Here is a 21,202-nt window from a genome sequence, read left to right as displayed (position 1 = left end):
GGAAAATGCCATCTTCTTCAGAAAGAGAACTATAAATACTGAATGTGGATCAAAGCATAGTATTCTCACCTTTTAAAAAATTGTTGTTTGACAATACTATATGAGGATGTATTCTGATGGAAGTGGATATCTTCAACAAAGAGAAGATCTAATTCAGTTCTAATTGATCAATGATGGACAGAATCAGATACACCCAGAGAAGGAACACTGGGAAACGAGTGTAAACTGTTTGCATTTTTGTTTTTCTTCCCAGGTTATTTTTTACCTTCTGAATCGAATTCTTCTGGTGCAACAAGAAATTCATTTCTGCACACATATATTGTATCTAGGATATACTATAAGATATTTAATATGTATGGGACTGCCTGCCATCTAGGGGAGGGGGTAGAGGGAAGGAGGGGAAAATTCGGAACAGAAGTGAGTGCAAGGAATAATGTTGTAAAAAATTACCTATGCATATGTACTGTCAAAAAAGTTATAATTATAAAATTAATAAAAAAAAGTAAAAGAAAGAAAATTCAGTTCTAAAAACAAACAAAAAATTGTTGTTTGTTTGCTTGTTTTTTCCCCTTTCTCATGTATTTTTCCCTTTTGATCTAAGTTTTTGGGCTTATCATGACAAATATGGAAGTGTGTTTAGAAGAATTGCACATATTTAACCTATATCAGATTGCTGTGTTGGGAAGGGGGAAGGGTAGAGGAGAAGGAGAAAAATCTGGAACACAATATTTTCTGAAGGTGAATGTTGAAAACAATCTTTGCATGTATTTAAAAAATAATTCTAAAAATAAAAAAGAAAAATGTTTTTAAAATTACAGACTTATTATATCATCAGATGCCACAAACCACCAATTCTTAAAAATTATTCCTAAGGCAAATGTTTGCCCTCTAAAAAATCTCCTAACATAAATAATAGTAGAGCTATATAAAATATGGTTCTCTTTAGTAATGACCATTAGGTTTTCCCATGACTTTATGAGCTTTTACAAAAGGAAGCTAATTATAATTATCCCCAGAAGGTTAAAACAGATGATGTTTCTAAAAAAGACTTAAGACCTGCATGTAAACATATCTAAGAGGAATGACTCATCATGAAAAGAAGCAGCAATCTGTCTGGTTGAATCTTTTTTCCCTGAAGAAAGTCAACTCAAAGTTTCTTACCAATCTAGGATCAATTTCTTCATTGAGAACAGCTTCATTCTTTATGAGGGCCACTCGTTGGGCAAATCTGCAAGTTGATATAGATTCCTAGAGAAATAGCACAATTCTTTAAAATGTCACAATTGATGGTGTTTTGTCTCTTATTCAAACCCTATTTTTGCAAATAGCTAAAAACACAATGTACTATGTGGAGAAAATAAATGCTAATATATTAATTTTCATAAGGTCCTTGATCTAGAGCAGTAGTCTATAAATATTTTTGATCACTCATCCCACTGGAAAATAAAAAAAAATGGAGCACAAACCCCCAATATGTAATAGTTTATATCATTAAAAACTATATTCATGTGTTAGTTTTTTATGCATGTCATAAAACTAACACAAAAATAAGGAGCTAAAAATGAAATATTTTATTCTAGAGTCATTAGGATACCATTGGAGTTTACTGAGTAAGGAAATAACAAGGTCAGACCTAACACTAGAAAAAAATAATTTGTCAGCAATGTGGAAGTAAAACTAGAAAGAAGAGAGACTTGAGTCAGGGATACCAATTAGCTGATGAAGGCCCTCATGGTGGCGGAGTGAGTAGGAAGTACTTATATGAAAGGCAATATAAGAATTGGCCCTCATATTTCAGTGATAAATGAAACTCTCAGATGAAGCACGCAGGTGGGCACTTTCTCTTAGATACTTATTCTCGTAGATATATATTCTTAGTCTTAGATACTATAAGAGAATATATACTCATAGTCTTAAAGGTGATAAGAAAATATGTAACTTATAGTTTTAGAGAGTCTAACTTATAGCCTAGAACAATGGGATCTCACAGCCAGCCAGTATGTTTCACAGGCAACATGTGAACCTGGATTATCTAGGGTCTGAGGGCATCAAGAAATGGGAAAGTAAAAATGAAGAGATTTGATAACCCATCTGATGTATTCAGTGAGTGAGAAGATGGACCCAAAGTTAATTCAAAGGATTTGAATTTGAGTGGCTAGAAATATAATTTGGAAAAGGGTTTAGTTTAGGGGAGAAAGAAGAAATAATTAGATCTGAGATCTACTTCAATCTATCCATCCTATGTGACAGCAATCCATGTCACCTAAAACAAAAATGACCAGTTCAGAAAGGGGAAGACTAGACTACTACCTAGAAAGTAAAAGGACATTTTTAAATAATTTTATTCTATTTTAAAATGTAAAGAAAAACAATCTTAAGTGGCTGGCCCTATAAACAGACAGAGAGCAGGATTTGGTTCTTGAGAAGTAGTTTATTGATCTCTGTTTTAACAGAAAGAGGATGAGTGTGATTGTGAAAGAGAGAGACACCAAAGTCAGCTGCATTGCTGAGGTGATTGTTACTTAGATTTCCACCCTTGGATTGGTTAATAATACACCCTTTGGGGCCAGTCCATGCCCAGCCCTGGATGCACCTACACCCACCATTGAGACCACAGTTCTAGGTTATTCTTCACGTGAACTGTTTTTATTTTGGCTTATTAGAATAATTATTGCATATTGAATGAACAGGATCCTGCGCCAATTGTTGGTGACTACTTACATCACCCCATACAGGCCAGATTTACCAGTGGCTAGTGCTAGAAGTACATGATATATAAATAACCTTTTGGCCAATACTAGGAGATCTTTGGTGCAATCTGTATGTACTGGACCACTCTGCAACAGTGGCTTTAGACCATCTGGAATCTCAATAAACAGAACTGAAGGCAGATAAGGCCTCCTAAAAGAGCAACTCTCAGTTCACTGAAAGTCTGAAATGATCTAATACCTATTTTATAGAAATTTGGGGAGCTGAATAGAAAGGATAGTTCTCAAAATGAGAACATAATAAATATTATAATTTTCTATTAGTATGTATATAAATAACCCAGCGACGTTGATTCCTCAGGACATTTAACAGGAGGCAGATCCCAACCCCATGGAAAAGGCACAAATCCAAAAAAAACATTCTATTTGCTAACAATGTTCACCAAACTTGAGATTGCTGATAAAAAGAGGCAACATACATCTATATTCCTTTTTTCTAATGAAAGTGTGGCAATCATGGTTGTCATGCAGTTTCCTCCCAAGCTGTCCCTCAGTACGCTGGTCATCATGGAGTTCCTATAGGGAATATGGGATCGGTGTTTCTCTGCAAGGGCAATTATAACCTGTGATGAAGTATAACAGCATTGACATTACATTAGCTATAATAAACAAATTATTGAAACAAACTGACCTGCAATCTCATAGAATATACAGAAAAATTAATGCATCTACTACAGCAACAAAGGCAAGCATTTAAATTTCTTCTATCCATTCTTCATGAAAATAGCAATAAAATGTGTAAATAATAAATTATCATTTTTTTCTGTGCAACAATGTAAACATAACACAGATTATCAAGCATACATTTGAGTGAGAAAAAGCATAGATATATATATATCCTCTCCTATAATGCAAATCAAATGCTTCAAGTGACATAGCATTGACTGTAGATTCTTAAAGGTTATATGAATAAGTCAGTCACAAGCTCTAGCAGCTGAATTAAACTAGAAAAACATTGAGTACAGGCCTGGTGATGTATTTTAAGCCTTTTGTCCTAGGGCCAGCCTAGAGGATCATTACAGAGGGCTGGCCACCATGTAATAAATCATTTTTAACCGTAGCAATACATAAAATAATCTGCTGTGGATTATAATATGTGTGGGTACAAAAGACTGTTTGGAAAGGAAAACTTTTTGAGAATGAAATCACAGACTGTTGAAGAATATGGATTGTTTTATAATAATAGTAGTCATATAATATAGTATTATATTACATTTTATTATAGTATTACTATAAAATATAGTACTTGCTATGTGTCAGGTATTATGCTAAGCACTTTACAGATAGGATCTCATTTGATCATCCCAACAACCCTAGAAGGTAGGTGCTATTTTTAATCTCCATTTTTTCAGTTGAGAAAACAGAGGCAAATAGAGATTAGGTGATTTGTTTAAGATTAGACATCTAGTAAATATCTATGGTTGGATTTGAACTCAAGAACTCTTGACTCTACATTCAATACTCTATCCACTGTGCTGCCTTTCTGAATGCACATAAGATACATTATCATCATCATAGGAATTAAAATACATAGTAAAAGAAAGATCCTATTCCATCCCATTAGAATATAATACTCTGAGGGCATGAACTATATTGCCTTTCTTTGAATCTCCAGGGCTTAGTGTTTTGGCTTGGAAAGTCACAGAAGCATCATTTCCAGAAGCAATATTAATGTCAATTTGATTTTTACTCCTTTAAAGTGGAAGGATTGTAAAGGGAATAATGATGGCATAAAGCAAGGGGTTGGCTTAGGGAAGTCTGGAGCTATAACTTTAATATTCATTTATTCATTCAACAAACATTCACTGAATGTATCTTATGGATAAATCATTTTACTAGTTTCTTTGAATATTTGAGTACCTCAGGGCATTTTTTAATCCCATGGATATGTGACAAAGTTATAGTACAGAGATTTTTCTGTCTCCCCTGAAAAATTAGTTAAAATTAGCTGTGAAAAACTGACACTTTTACTGGCTTCAAATTTGGACAATCATTTCATCTTCCCATAAGGCAATGTATAATATGTTATAATTTCCAAGGACAACAAAAATTGGTACAGAGTTCATCAGAAATATATTTAAAGCTGGAAAGGATCTTAGAAGTCATTTAGCTCAAACTCCTCTCTTTACAGAAGACTAGGTTAAATTATTTGCCTAACATCACATAGAAAGGAAGTATCTGACTTATTTACATATATATGCATATCTATGTATACTTGTGTCCTTGTACTTTAATTATATTCCTATAGATTAGCACACAAATAGTAGATTTTTATTAAGAAAAATGTGAAGAGCAAAAGATTTTCAAAGTTTTCCTTTTCTCATCCCCAAAGACTTGTTTGGGTCAAGACTCAGCTCAGGTGTGTGAGTTTATAAATTTAGTTCAATCCTAAATAATCTCCTGTCTAAAAGAGTTAGTTCTGTGTCTGACCTTAGAGCTCAAGTAACTAAGGTTAAAGCAAAGATGGCTCAAGAGGACACCACACAAAATTGTACACACTTCACTCAACTCCTTACTGAGCAGACTGAAATCTTTGGGGTGGTCCAGAAATAATAAAACCTTTATGTGTGGGGTGAGGGCTGATTTCCTTTCCAGCACCGACTCCGAGCTTCCTAAGTTGAAGAGAAAACAGCCTGTCATTTTAGATAGTGGGGTTTGAGGCTAAGGAGGAAGGTGACCATAGTAAATAAAAAATTCTTTCCAAATTTCACCCTTATTTGGTATTTACATTTATAAATATGAAACTAAATGTTTTTGAAAACATCTTGAATTTACTAAATTATAAACTACTTGAGGACAGCAATTATATCATATTCTTCTATGCCCAGTGAAATGACACACAGCAGGGAATTAACAAATGTTTGTTGAATTTAGTTTAACTTAGTTTAATCTAGACACAAAATGTAATTTTATACCATACTTAAGATTTCTCAAAACTCTGCTTGGAATCAATAACATAATTATTTAATAATTTTTTAAACTTAAAAGCTCACAAGAATATGGAAATTTATCCTCTGAAAATGGACAAAGATTAGGATTGGTTACAATTGGCACAAACAGCATTAATTTTTCTCCCACACATTACACATCTAATGGAAGCCAAGTAGAAACTTAAACTCTTATAGAAAAAAAAAAAAAAAAAAAAAGAGTCCCACATGTGGAATAAATGGTTGAAATCTACTATAGCTTCTGATTTCTTTAGCTAGGGAGCAAAAAACTTAATTTTTTTCAGTGGTTTCTCACTTGATATTTGTTCTGATAAGAGTCACAGGTCATACCAGGCGCACTCTATGAGGTTCACAGTTAAAACAAGTACGCATTTCTTCATTCGTTTTTCTCTCATTGACCTTCAATTTCTCAGGCCAAAATGTACCCTGCTATTGTGGCTTAAAAGTGTTTTTAAGGAAACTTTTGGAAAAAGCAATGCATTCATAAGGAGAACTCCAAAACCAACAAGATTCTGGCAAATAGAAGGCTATTCACTTATAAATTGTAAGTGAGTGCATTCAACTCTCAATAGAACTATACTCCTTTAAACAGGTGTGAAGTCTCGTGCACATGATTAATAGGACAATCACAAATCTGTACGGAACAAGTACAATAACAGAAATGTCTTAATACTATATTACTCATTTATATGTATTTCATATGAACTGGAAACTAAGGTTATAACTGATATAAGGAACTAAACTAAGATTAGTGAGGCCTGCAATAATATGCTGTAAGAAATTCCCAGATTTACAAACCATAAAATGTGGTATGACCCAAAGCAACACCGATTAGAAAAGTCCTTGTAACTCAATCACCTTATCGAATTTCACGATTATCCATTATATCTTATTTTTAAAAAATCAATCTGCAAATCCTCTTTCATTTTCCAGTCTTATCCTCACCAATTTCTCATTTTTCTCTTCTATGTACTTGCTCTATTGCACCCATGTCTCATAGCTAACCATTAGCTTTTCACATCTGCTCTTTTCTTCATAGACATTTTAATCTTTCATTGTGACTTTTTCTTACCCTCTCTTCCATTATTTCTTGCACAAGTTCATTAGTATTTACATATTTGCATAGGCAATCAACAACAACAACAAATCTGATAAATAATCCTCAAGCACCAATAATGTATGCAGCATTTTGTTAGGGTGTGGAGTGATATAAAGATAAATGAGATATAATTCTTACTTTATTTATAATTTAGTAATTCTCTCTGTATCCCCAGTTTAGCATACTGCTTGGTGTATAGGAAATGCACACAAAATGTCATTAATTGATTAGATGCACTAATGGAGTCAGAATCCTAGGGGTTGAATAATCCAGAAAAGGGATGACCTACATTTAAATGGTTGAGAGTTAATTATACTTGAGTACATATGACAGCACATGAATAACTATGTAAGCATATGTCCTCAATTGGAGAGGCTGAGAAATTTTGTTGATGGGGAGCTGTTTTTTTTCTAATAAGAGTTGGCAAAAATAGAACCCCAAAGGTTTGGAAATAAGAGTTTAGGGATATTTGGCAAATGCTAAAGCCAAGGTCTGTATTGTATGAAGCTAATGTCTTTAACATCTTTAGATAAAGAGATATGTGTGTAGTTATATTTGTGTTTGTATTTGTGTGTGTGTGTGTGTGTGTGTGTGTGTGTGTGTGTGTGTGTGTGTGTGTGTGTGTGTGTGTAGAGGAGTGAGAAGAAGAGGTAAAAAAAAATTGATGTTAGCTTGTGAACAACCCATTGAAAAGGAGAGAAATGGAAAACCGAGAACAAAAAAGCTTTTTTGATCTTGGCTTAGGAAAAGAAATAGTTTCTCTTGGATAACTGTGGTTTATTGGAACTCTGTTCCAAGGTATTTTTCTTGTTAATAACAATAATTTTTGTATTAACAAGTGATTATTGGGCTGCTTATAAGGATGTGTCACCACTGGAAATTATCAATAATAATAACAGGCATTTATGTAACATTTAAAGTTTTGCAAAATGCTTTATACATATTATCTCATTTGATTCTCACAAAAATTTTAGAAGGCAGGTACTCTCTGAATTATGATTACTTTACAGCCCAGAAAAGTTAAAGGAATTGGATGCAGTCATACAACTAGTTTGATGACAGAAGCAGGATTCCACTCATCTCTCTCCTTAACACCAGTGCAAGGATCCTTCCACCACATCATCCTTCATACATATTCCAAAGAAGCTCTAATGAATGTCAAGCCTATAATGTTTTCATCTCAAATCTGAGCCAGGAGTAGCTTGGGAATTCTACATGTCATCTAAAATTCGATGCTAATATTAGTCCTGTGCCAGTGTAGATCACTAAGTACTTACTTAGAAGTGCCAGGATTTCATTAGGACTAAGCTCCATGCCCATGTTTGGATCAGGCTTCCTCCTGAGTTCACTCATTCTACTTTCCTAGCTTATTTCTCTTTTTCAAGAAACTTGGCACCAGGACAGTTCCCATTCACTACCTTAACCTCAAAAGGATTTATGAGGCAGTGAAAGGGTTTAGATTCTTTATATCCTTTACCCTGATGACATCTAAGCCCTTATTCTTTGCTAACAGACTCTGTCATTTTGCCTTTCAATTCTTCCCTCATGTTTTTCATCTCTTTTGGGCTCAGAAAATAATCAAGCTCTTTGAATATCAACTTTTCATTTATTTGGGAACATCTACTTGGGTAAGCATTTGTGTGGCACAGGGGCAGCGAGGTGATCTGGGGGCATGGAGTCAGGAAGACCTGCATTCCAATTCAGTCTCAGATTTCAGCTGTGTGACCCTGGGAAAGTCACTTAACCTCATTTGCCTCAGTTTCCTTATCTGTAAATGAGTTGGAGAAGGGAATGTAAAACCACTTCAGTGTCTTTGAGAAGAAAACCTCAAATAGGGTCAGGAAGAGCAGGTCACAACTGAAATCAGTGAACAACAAAAACCTAGATGAGATGAAAGCATTTTGCTCTTGTGGGTCAAATTAATAAATGAAAGAGCAGTATGATGCTTTGGTTAGACAGGAAAAGATCCTCTTCATCAATCATTTCTTTTATCTTCTTTCTTCCTCTTTTCCCAACAAACACATTCATGTCTTGTCCCCCCCAAATTCTTCCCGATTGATTTTGCTCCCCTCATGCCCTTCCTCTGCCCTAATGTCCCTCCTCTGCCTCATTACCAAACTTTTGGAAAGAGTAAGGTGTGATTTCTGTCTCTATTATATTATTAATTCTTCTTCAGCTCTCTGCAGTCTGATGATCCCCACTACTCCACTGAAACTTCATTTCACAAAGAGCACTGATGACCTCTCCTAATTGCTGAGTTCAATGGCCTTTTCCCAGTTTTCATCTCCCTTGACATCTCTGATACATTTAAGACTACTGACTAACCCTTCTTCTTGAAATTATTTTCTTTCTCAGCCTCTATATTATAATAGGCACAAGGCAGCTGCATAGTACCCTGTTTAGGATGCAAGATCAAGAGTCAAGTAGACCTGAATTCAAGTCCAGTTTCAGACACTTACTATCTGTGATATTATAGACTAATTACTTAACCTTCTATTTCAGTTTCCTCATCTGTAAAATAGAAAATAATAATACTGCTTAATTCTAAGCTTTGCTGAAAGAACAAAAAGGGATAATATTTTTAAAGTGCTTTACAAACTTTAAAGAATTATATGAATGCTAGTTGTTATTTTCATCATCATTATATTCTTCTTGGTTCTCTGACCTGTTTGAATCATGTCTATTTTTTCTTTTTTCTTCTACTTTTCATTCATTCTTCTTCCTACTCTATCAATATTTGGCATTTTCCAGAGTTCTAATTTTTCCTATTTTTATCACAATCCATTTCCATTGTTGAAATAATTATATCTATACAGATGAATTCCAAATCTTTATCAACATTTCCTTATTACTCTTAGATCCAAAAAAGAAATATAACTATTTCCTGGACATTTTTTGTCTTGAAATCATGCCAGTACGTCAAATTTAACTTCACTCTAATTTATCCTATGCAATGCTGCCAAATTGATGGTCCCAAGAGTTAAACTTATCATGTTATTTCTTTCCTCAGAACACATCAGTATATTTTTACTTACTAGCAAATAATTTATTTTGGTAGAATAACAACAACAACAAAAAAACTTGATTAACTATGAGAGATGTGTTATTTTGAGCTTTGCATTTATGAGAGTTGGGGGTGAGTCACAAAAATGAAGCTGGTAAGTGAGGGAGACATGACCTTGGTTGTAAAAGGGTTTGAGGTTTGTTTGTCTTCCCTACACTTGATATTCGTTTGGATGGCTCAGGCAGACGAGCATTAGTTTACTTACTATGAATATGAAAATTTACTTACTATGAGGCATATGCTTAGAAAACCCCTCAACTCTATCTAATTCTATCCATCCTTTGAGGCCCATTGCAATAAGAACATTAATATATTTTGACTCAAGAATCATAAAACTGGGCAAATCATTTTTCCTCTGTGAGTTTCATTGTTCTTAACTATAAAATAGGTAAGGGAATAATCTTTACATTGCTTGTCTCAAAGAGTTGCCATGAAAAAAGTATAAATATGGAATAGCTAGCTGGCCCAGTGGATTGAATTGCTGGGCTTAAATTTAAATTTGCCCTCATATACTTACTAGTAAGTAACTTAATTTCTGTTTGCCTCAGTTTCCTAATCGGATCCTGAGTAAGTCACTTAATTTCTGTTTACCTCAGTTTCCTCATCTATAAAGTGGAGATAATACTTACAGTGCCTGGAATATAGTATGTAGTTAGATAAATGTTAGCTATTAATATTATTATTGCTAAAGTATCATAAAACTATGAATTATTATTATTACTTCTCCAGTCAGAAATAATTTCTGAAATACCACAGCACTTATTTCTCTTATACTTTTGCAATATGCCTTATATTATAGTTATTTATAAATATGTCTTATCTTCTCTACTAGCCTACATACTACATTAGGGTGAGAGCTGTATTTCATTCTTCTATGAATTTCTTATAGCACCTAGTGCTACACCTCCAACAAAGTGAACAATAAATAAACGTGTTAGATGAATGAATAGGTAAATAGGATGTGGTGGATGGCAGATAGTTTGCAGAGAAGTACAGAGGAGCCAGAATGCTAAAAGGATCTGTATCCAACCATTCCAAATCCAAGAAACCACCAGAAGCTCAGATAGCTGTCATTTAATCAATTCTTTTTTATGATCCCAGGGATATTTCAATAAAATCTGATGTAAAAGGGATTAGTATTATATGCATTTCCTCAAAAAATGATAGTGAGAGTTTATTAACAGTATTTGTGTTTAACAAACATTTCAAACTAAAGTAAGAACTATGTACTCACACAGTTAGTTTTACCTGTTCTAAGTAGTGTAGGGAAAGGTTGATATATTTGGCTTCTGTCAGAAGCTGGCCTCCAACTCCAGTCTTTGCAACCCTCTCTGAACCAGCCAGGTCAACCAAATGGAGTTTGGCACGGCGGACAGTTGCAGATCCTGGTTCCTTGCTTGAGATATGAACCGTGAAAATACAATGGGAACGAGTTGAGGCCTGGTTCATAGGAGTCTATCAAAGGGGAGTTCAAAAGAAAAACATGTTAAAATAAAAAAAAAGATTAAAAAAAATTAAAATGAAAACATTTAAACATAAATGCTTAAAAACATTTTTAAGCAATTGAGCAGGCAAATACTAATTTTCCTTAAATCCTCAAGCTTAAATCTCCTCTTGTACCTTTGATAAACGGAATATAATATTATATGTGATAAGTTAGATCAGATGGTAGAAGAAGAATATGAACTAATCTATAGCCATGAATTGGATGCTTAGATGAAGTAATAATAGCAATAATAATAAAGATGATGCCTATCCTCAATATATAACACTTTAAGGATTACAAAATACAGTCTTTTTCATTTAATCTTCACAACAACCCTGTAAAACAGGTATTAGTATTACTTGCATTTAATAGATGATGGACTCAGAGAATCTAAATGAATTAGCTGAGTTCTATAGATATAAAGTGTCTGAGCTGGAATTTGAACCGAAGTTTTAAATCTAAGGGTTTTACTCCTCTACATGTTTACAAACTAATACTCAAAAGAAATAACAATTAGCATAGTGTCCATAGTTATTATATCTAGCATTTATATAACAACTATATAAATATAGTTTATCATTCTTATTACTGGCCAACCATTTCAATAATATTCAATGTTGATAAAAAATGAGACAAGGCAATATTAACCCATTTCCTTATGCAGAAGACAACTCAAAGTACATAATGTACTCATAATGGATGAGTAACACAATATTTTATTTTTACAGGAAAACATGCATCTGAATTCTGTGGTATAGATGGGAAAATAGATTTGCATCTACATCTGTAAGACATCACCTTGCCAAGAGAATGTGGACATTTATAAATCTGAATATAAATCTAACAGAAACTTCAGGATATTTTTCCAGTCCCAAATTCCAGATGCTTTAAATGGAAAATGATTGATGTATAGTGTAGATAAAACCAGATGATTAGCAAAATTTTGGCGATAAAGAGACAGAACATGAAGTTAAATAGGCTGAAAATTTGACCCATTACTTGTAGCCACAACAAACAATGCCCAAACCATGGTAGCATGTGATTTTGCATGCAAACATGGGCCGGCAAATAACCGTGCATACAAAACCACAAGTTCAAATTTAGAACCTGAGTTGAGGTGCCATGGAAGTAACTGTAAGTTATTTGCAGAACTTAAATAGGGGGTTTGTCTCACTATTATATTCCCACTACAATAAATTCTACTTCTATAATGAAAGTCAAATCAACAACTGATATAAATGTAATAATGTCAAAACTAAGCTCAACAGCTGTCTTCAGCTTCTAGACTGATATTCTGGAATGTGGACCTTTAACGAATACTGGGATTGAGTATTCATTCCATTGGAATGCAAACATCAGATTTTTACATCAAACTAAATTATAATTCTTGAGAAGGTTAGCTGGGGTCTACAATTAAAATACTGGACCGTTATATTTTATAAGTCTTTGTCCACAGTTTTCTGACTTTTTAGAACTATTTCCTGCATGAAGTAGAAATTGCTATTCTCTTTAAAACATTTTATAAACTTCAGAAAATATCATTTGTACACAGATACCTACTTGCATTTCAGTCTGATGATGTGCTATGTGTCTGCCCTACATATGTAGGAGATAATTCTTTTTTTCCTCATGTGCATACTCCTGATTGTCTTTTTAAAGTCAGAATTGTAACAAAGTCATATTTTTAAATGCATGAGAACATATGGTATCACTTAGGCGGATTAATGTGAATTTAAACACATTTTATTCAAATGTGCACATAGCACTACTGAATTGGGGCCTTTTGCAAAATCAAAGTGTTGACCATATCTCTGATTCCTTTCTATCAGCTATTTAATAAGTGCCTACTTTGTGTTCAAAACTAGTGAGAAGTGTTAGGAATATAAAAGAAATTTGAAACATAATCTGTGACTTAAAAAATAACCAGTCAAGAAACATATATTAAAAGCTACCTATGTGCCAAGCAATATACTGGGTCCTGAGAAGAATAAAAAAAGAAAAATAGTGCCTGTCATCAAAAAGTTTCTATTTTACTAGAAGGAATAACATGTACACATATAACTAAATGCTAAAATAAATCGATTTGAGGGGACCCTAGAAGTTTGGGCGTATCTTTGATGGCTTTATAAAGTATAAGATTACTTGAATTGGGTTTTGAAAGAATCTAGAACTCAAAAATGGAAATGGGGAGCTCTGCATTACCAGTAAGGTGTCAGTCTAGAAACACAGTAAATGGAATATTAAGTAAGGAATGGTAAAAAGCCAAGTTGGTTGCAAGGTGGTGTATGAAGAGGAATAATGTGTATTAAGTCTGGAAAGGAAGGATGAAACCAGACTCTGAAAGGTTCTGAATATCAAACAGAGGCTTCTGTACTTCTTGAGCAGCAGAATAACTTGGTCAGAACAAACTGTTAGAAATATCACTTGGTTGGTTGTTTAGTAAATGAATTGGAAAGGATAAAGACTGGAGCTAGGGAAACAAAATAGGAGTATATTGCAATAGTCTTGGAATTAACTAATAAGAATCTTATTAATTAGGTGAGCATGTAAATTAAAGGAATGGGTATGAGAGATGGAGATAGAATTAAGATTTAGCTAGATACAAAGAGAGTAGAGATGTAGGATTATAAATCTGGGTTACTGGAAAGCTGATGGCATGTACCTTCAATAGAAACAGAGGAGTGGGTGGGGATTAGGGTAAAGAAAATGAGTTGTTTTTTGTACACTGGACAACATATTTAAATCTGGAAGGAATCATAAAGGTCATGTAGTTTAGTCTCCTTATTTTATAGATGTAGCATTAAGACCAAGCTAAATTAAATTACAATTGCAAGGAAAGCTTTATTTATTCTTTTGCTTTCTAGTATTTTTTAAAAAAATAGTAATAGGCACTGCATTTTGTAAAAGGTTTTTCTTTATTGAAAAAGCACAAGACTTTTGTTGGCTTTGTTATTGCTCAATTATGATTATAGTTTCTCTTTTATTGAACCAGCTTTGTATTTCTGGTATAAATCTTGTTTTATAGGATATGATCTTTGTGATATATCGGTACAAACATTTTGCTAAAGTTTTATCTAAAAATTTTTTTTTGCAACAATATTCACTTTTCTCATGAATGTCTATAGTTTTCTCTCTTTGTTTTGATTCTCCTTAGTATCGACCATATTTGTGTCATAGAAGGATTTTGATAAAATCCCATCTTTATATTTTAAGCAATTTCTATGGTACTGAAATTGTTCTTAGTATGATTGGGGGAATTCACTTGTAAATGCATTTGATACTAGATTTTTTCTTTAGGAGGTCACTTATGATTTATTAAAATTTCTTTTTCTAAGATTGAATCAAGTATTCTTTTTCCTCTTCTGTTAATTTGGGCAATTTATATTTCATTATGTTAATTTTATTAGCATATAGTTGAGTAAATTAGGTTCTAATAATTCCTTTTATTTCTTTTTTCATTACTTGTGAATTTCTTTTTCTAAATTTTTCTATTAGCTAGTTTTCTTCTTTTAAAAATATTATCTAATAATTTATCTATTTGGTTGGTTTTAAAAAAACATCTAGCTTCTCATTTTATTTATTAATTCAATTTTTTTAACTTTAAATTTTGTTTCAAAATTTTTATGTTTATGTTTATTGAAGAAAGGAAGGGCCAATTTCTTGATATTCTAGGTAGTTTTCTTTTTCTTTTAGATGTATGCCCAGTTCATTGATCTGGTCTTTTTCTCTTTTGTTGCTATATATATCATCTTCCCATCTAAGGATGTAAGAAGTTTAACCTTGTTTAATTCCTTGTGATTATTCATGCATCTTTAATTTATGCTTCTCTAGATTTTTGTGTTTGTATGTCAAATTTTCTACTCATCTCTGGTCTTTTCATTGGGAATATTTAAAAGTATTCTACTTCATTAAACAAATCAATTTTTTTTTTACCCCTTCAAGCATTAAATTCAAATTTTCTGGAAAATTTAGTCTTCACTGGGAAATGAGTGTAAACTGTGAGCATTGTTTTTTTGTTTGTTTGTTTGTTTTTTGTTTTGTTTTGTTTCTCTTCCCAGATTATTTTTACCTTCCAAATACAATCCTTCCTTTGCAACAGCAACAACAACAAAATTCGGTTCTGCACATATATATTGTACCTAGGATATACTATAAGATATTTAATATGTATGGGAATGCCTGCCATCTAGGGGAGAGGGTGGAGGGAAGGAGGGGAAAAACTCAGAACAGAAGGGAGTACAAGGGATAATGTTGTAAAAAAAAAAAAAATTATCTATACATATGTACTGTCAAAGAAAAGGTTATAATTATAAAAATTAATAAAAAAAGAAAAAAAAAGAATTAAAAAAAAAAAAGAAATTTAGTCTTGATTGTAGTCTTCACTACTTTGCCTTCCAGAAGATCATATTCCAAGTCCTCTACTCCACTCCTTTATTAAGACTGGTAGCTGCTAAACCTTGTATAATCTTCACAGTGTTTCTATGGTACTTGAATTCTTTCTCTTGACTGCTTGCTATATTGTCTTGTACTACGAATTCTGGATTTTACTATAATATTCCAGGGAGTTTTCATTCTGGGTTTTCTTTCAGAAAGTGACTGGCAAATTCTTTCAATTTCTATCTTGCTTTCTAGTTCAAAGACATCTGGACAGGTTTGTTTGTTTTCTTGAAATATGTCTATGTTCTTTGTTTTTTGTTTTTGTTTTTTGGCTTTAAAGTAGCTTTTCTTAAATTATTACTCTGTGATTTTGTTTTAACTCAGTTGCTTTTCTGCTTTTCTGTTTTTTTTTTTTCTTTTGTTCTCCATTTTTAAAAATTTAGCTTTATTAATTCTTGTGTCATATAGTCATAAATTTCTATTCGGCTAATTCTAATTTTCAAGTACTTATTCAGGAAATTTGTGTACCTCTTTTTTATAGTGGTAATTCTCTTTTCATATCTTTCTTCCCTAGCTGAGAAAGTATGCATTAGGCATGATAAAACTTTGAAGATGTTGAAGTATTAATTATCAACATATATGAAAGAGAGGAGGTTACCATTTTTTCCTCCTGAAAAAAAAAATCTAAACTGTATTTAAATTTTCTTAATTAAAATTGTTTTTGTTGTTATTCTCAACTCTGTAGACCATAAATATTAACAAGAATGTATAAAAGAATAGCTAAAATGATGTAAGGCTTTAACTTTGGAAGGTACTTTACAAATATTACTTCATTGATCCTCACAACAATCTTGGAAGGTAGATGCTATTATAATATCCTTTTTATAGATGAGGAAACTGAAGAAAATGGAGTTGTTTGTTTTTCTTTTTTTCTTCTTGTTTGCCCTGGGGTCATATAACTATAAGTATCTAAATTGGATTTCAACTCTTGTCTTTCTTATTCTAGGTTCAAGTGCTCTATCCACTATACCAATTGAATGAAACTGTGTTTCATTATCTAGGGGTTAATATTTTTTATCTTACACACCTTAGTTCCATAGCCATTTCTTTTTTTTTCAGTTCTACCTCCAAACAACTTCCTAATCTCTTCTATGCATTTTCTTATGAGCTGATAGTTTAAATCATTGTTGTGCTTTGCCATATCTCTTTAAGTTTACTGAGACAGTTTTTGTTCTCTTTTGGTTTCTCTTGATGGCAGTTGATTGACATCAGTTAAACTTTTCTATGAAATTATTATAAACAAGGTCAACATTAACCCTTCATCCATTTTCCATTTTTTCATTATTAACAAATTGTTTAAATAGGGCAGGAGGAAGTAATTTTAATAGTATTCATTTCACTTTTCCTTTTTAATCTATTAGTTTTGTTTTAATTTTGATATAGATTTTAGCTAGTCAGTTATCTAGTTCAAGGATAACTAGTTCAGGAGTTACTGATATATCAGAAAGGCATTATTTTCTATTAAAATATAAACAATTTCAATTACTTTGTGATGTAATTTGATGCTTGCTATGTCTTGAACCTCACAATTTTTTATTTTTTATTTTATTTGAAAAAATAGAATAAGAAAAATAGAAAAACAGAAAAGGAATACAAAACAAAATAAAGTAAAGCACTGTCATGTGCTCAAAAGAATATCAGGGAGGATTCAAAATATATAACTACAAATTACCAGTTGAAGAAAGATATATATATATATATATATATACATATATATATACATATATATATATATATTAGTAAAAAAATTATATTCATGAATATCCATTTTTTTCCTTTACTTCCTTATAAATTGTTCTTTGGTTCTCTGTTGTACACTTTCTTTTCTTTTTTTTTTTTTTCTCTTTCTCCCCTCCCTAACATAAGCAAGCTACTATTGAGAAAAAAAACTGCATTTATGAATACATATGTAGATACACACACATACACACACACACACTTTACATATACACGTCTTTCCTACCCCTGCTGACTCTTTGCTTAAATTTTGCTCCATAAACTTATCTTGCTATTACTTAACTTCCCAAGTTAACTAACCCAAGGATCTTTCCCTTGTCTTTGTTTTAGCTTCCCTATCTGCCCATCTCTCTCCTCTTATTTCTTCATAGATTTTGGAGAGTGCTATACTTTCATTGTATATTTGTACTGTTGCCTATTTAAACCACTTCTAATGGAGTAGGTTATCAGAACTATGAGCCCTCTTCCCCCCTCTAATACCTTTGTGTCTATTCTTCCCTCTGCACCTCACTTATATAACATGATTACTATTTTTATCTTAACTAGTGCCTTATCTTATTACTATTTAATTACCTTAACTCTGCCAATCTTTCTTTTGAGCTACTCTGCTGTGGACATGAATCTTAAACATATAGTATACATTCCTCATGTTAAAAAACAAAACAAAACAAAACAAAAACAATTTGTCCATGTCTACTGCTCTCCACATTTCACTTCATTTTAACAAAAGATCAGGATCATGACTCTAAACAAATAATCAAAAAATGATTCCTCTGTTCCTACCATCCAAAAAAGAGTCAAAATAATTTGGAGGATTTAGAGTATGGATTTGTTTGTTTATGCTGATAATTAATATTGCTATTAAGTATCTTATGTACTTGACAATATGTTTACAAAGATAACATGCAATAATCAGTATCCTTAAGGCTATCACATTCTATTGGGGATAGGGTGCAACAATATAAACTCCCAAAATACAAAGTATATATAAGGTAAGACAAAGAAAATTCAAAAGGTATAAGTACAATCACATGAAGGATCAAGAAATGTCTCATGGATAATGTGGGGGAGGTTCACCATCATTTATTCTACAAAGAAATGATCATAAGAATTGATGCTGTTTGAGTGGTCTAGATTAGTGGCTATAAGAGAGTTGTTAAGAATCCCCTTTAAATCGGCCGCAGGTTTTAGGAGTGAAAGAATTCATTCATTCTTGAATTATTAGTTGCACAATGAAAGTTTATTGTTAGATAGAAATCAGTTTACCACGAGACTGACTTCTATAATGGCAGATCTATGGAAAATGGAGTTTTGCACTGAGAATGAAGTTCTCAATGGACAGAAGGTCCTGGCAGCAAAGGGAGCTACCAAGGTCCATCTGCAAAAGACCTTCATTGAAGGAAGTGTCTTGGTGAGGGTTGGGACAGCCAGAGCAGGTCAGACCCAGTGGGGGCTAGTGGGTGGAGTCCCAAGTCGGCCCATCTACAAACTGGGTTTCAGCTTGAGCTGGAATTTGAGTAGAATTAAATGAGTTTCTTTAATTCAATAGGGTTGGAATTCTTTTGCTCAGGACTGAACAACCCCACCGAGATAACAGAATGAAACTGTTTGTCTTGTTTCCCTTAGGCGGGGTCCCTCACTGAGGCAGAGTTGAAGGAGATTTTCTCCCTCAAGGATTTTTAGAGTTTCAGGGTCCCTTCTTCAGAATGATAGAAGCACAAGGGTTCATAAAGGATATGAAGGTATACAGGGAGTCTCAAATTTTAGTTCAGTTTGAAGCATATATTATTCCTGATAGCAATAAACAAGGTTATATTGCTGTACATTTATTAACAGGTATTTTTCAGATGTTTAGCTGTTATCTTTAGGTTTGGGGCTAAACAGAGTGAAAATACAAAGTGCTCCAAAAGAGGCCTGCTTGTCAAAGCAGGACTTCTTCAACTTGTTCCACTTGCGAATCCTTTTTGACCAAGAAATTTTTGTGTGCCCAATTACATGGGTATATAAAAATGGTACGCAAATTGAAACATTTACTGATAATAAATCATAATTTCATGACCCCCAAATTCAGTTAGTTAGGAGACCTCATACTGGATCACAAACCACAGTTTAAGAAGCTAGGATTTAAAGAATTAACATACCAAGAGAAAACCATCACAAGGTAGGTGCTGAATGAACTACTCAATCCAGGACTGGATTGTTTTCATGTCCAAAGAGCTCTCTTGACCAACACCTCAGGCCACACCCAGTTCCCATCTTCAGTGTTTACATAATAATGAAAAAAAGGTAGGGCCGTGTCTTTTTTGTAATCCCTATTTTATCTATAAGAAGACCTTAACCATACAGTGTGAACTAAATACATTCTCTTGAATTACTGTTCATCACACAAAGCAGATGGTGTAAATTAGTTGGGATGTTCTAGAGGGATGTTGGCAAACATATTACCAGCTAAAGTGTGGCCCAGAGCAAAGGAAATCATTGTTCTTATTATTATGAGAGTAAGGCTAGACTGGTCCCCTTATTTACATTTTCTACTTCCTTATGCAGAAGTCTCAGAATGAACTCTTTAGATTTCATTTATTAGGTCAAGCCCTTACTGTGTAAGCATGGAGCACTGTGGTAGGCCATGTGGCAAGTTTTGATAAGATAAAGTCTCTATTCTCAGGAAGCAGACTTGACTTTTTGAAGTTGATAATAACTAATATGTCTCCCATCTAAAATTCCAGTAGGAAGTTTGATGCTACATTAGCCAGTGAGACTTTAAATGGTTAAGTGGAACATGATTTTTTCCAAGCTAATTACAACCATAATCTCCTTGTTTCCTACTCATACCACACAAGGAGATTATGGCTTAAAGCATTAGAAATGAAAGAGTACTTGTCAACAAACATAGCCACACAATAAGGCTACTATTTCCTTTCTACAGTTTGTATGTTATTGCACAGAATGTCCAATGAACAGCTGTTCAGCTATCTCTGGCATGAGCTGCACCCCAACCCATCCTCTCTTACACCCTTCTCCCATCTTCATCACTTTCAGTCCTCTCTGGCCCTCACATTTTAACAGCTTTACATAGCTCATTTTAAAAGATCTGCTTCTAACTTACATCTTGGGAAAGTTCAAAATGCCATTCCTTCTTGCAGAAGGAATAAATAATTATTCTTTAGAAAGTCATTGTGAAATAATGAGTAAAAAGCCAATCTTGGAGCCAACAGGACCTGGATTCAAGTCCTACTTCTGACACATCCTAGCTATATTATCCTAGCTAAGTGATTTAATTTCTCTAGGACTTGATGATCTTCATTGCTAAAGAGAGGCTCCTCAACAAGGAATTCTCTAAACCAGTGAAATCACAGATGCAGTCTCTATTCTTCTCAAAAGAACCAGGAAATAAGCAGTCTTTTAGTTAAAACCAATGAAACTTTTATTTAAAAGAAAGGAAAGGAAAACCATAAGAACAGATGACAATTACTATTAAAATTTTTGTTAAAAAATTTATAAACCAAATAAAAGTTGTTGGATAGATGAAATTCCTTCCATGAATTTTGGAACATTATAATAAATGATTTATTTATAATAAGCTTAAAAACTTGCAGAGTGTTTTAGATTTTAGGTATTAATATCCTTATTTTCCAAAGGAAATCATGGGAAAGGAGAGGTATT

At 33.0% G+C, this 21,202-nt stretch overlaps 1 protein-coding gene and 1 long non-coding RNA gene across 3 annotated transcripts in view; one reads left to right on the top strand and one right to left on the bottom strand.

Moving 5' to 3' along the window:
• KIF6 (kinesin family member 6) overlaps nucleotides 1–21,202 on the bottom strand; it is a 466,898-nt gene that overhangs the window by 291,973 nt on the left and 153,723 nt on the right. For both annotated transcript variants that reach the window (XM_074311016.1, XM_074311015.1), the window contains exons 7-9: nucleotides 11,128–11,334; nucleotides 3,188–3,331; nucleotides 1,162–1,248 (exon numbers count right to left, since the gene is read on the bottom strand). In XM_074311016.1, the coding sequence (XP_074167117.1) occupies nucleotides 1,162–1,248; nucleotides 3,188–3,331; nucleotides 11,128–11,334 (438 nt within the window). The remainder of the gene's footprint in view (nucleotides 1–1,161; nucleotides 1,249–3,187; nucleotides 3,332–11,127; nucleotides 11,335–21,202) is intronic.
• The window catches only part of LOC141566457 (uncharacterized), a 287,659-nt gene that overhangs the window by 212,518 nt on the left and 53,939 nt on the right, over nucleotides 1–21,202 (top strand). The gene's annotated exons all lie outside the window — the stretch shown is intronic.

The sequence above is a fragment of the Sminthopsis crassicaudata genome, chromosome 4 (assembly GCF_048593235.1).
Source record: "Sminthopsis crassicaudata isolate SCR6 chromosome 4, ASM4859323v1, whole genome shotgun sequence".
NCBI lineage: Eukaryota > Metazoa > Chordata > Mammalia > Dasyuromorphia > Dasyuridae > Sminthopsis > Sminthopsis crassicaudata.
The sequence above is the reverse complement of the archived record's forward strand: the minus strand, read 5'-3'. Positions and strand labels throughout refer to the sequence as shown.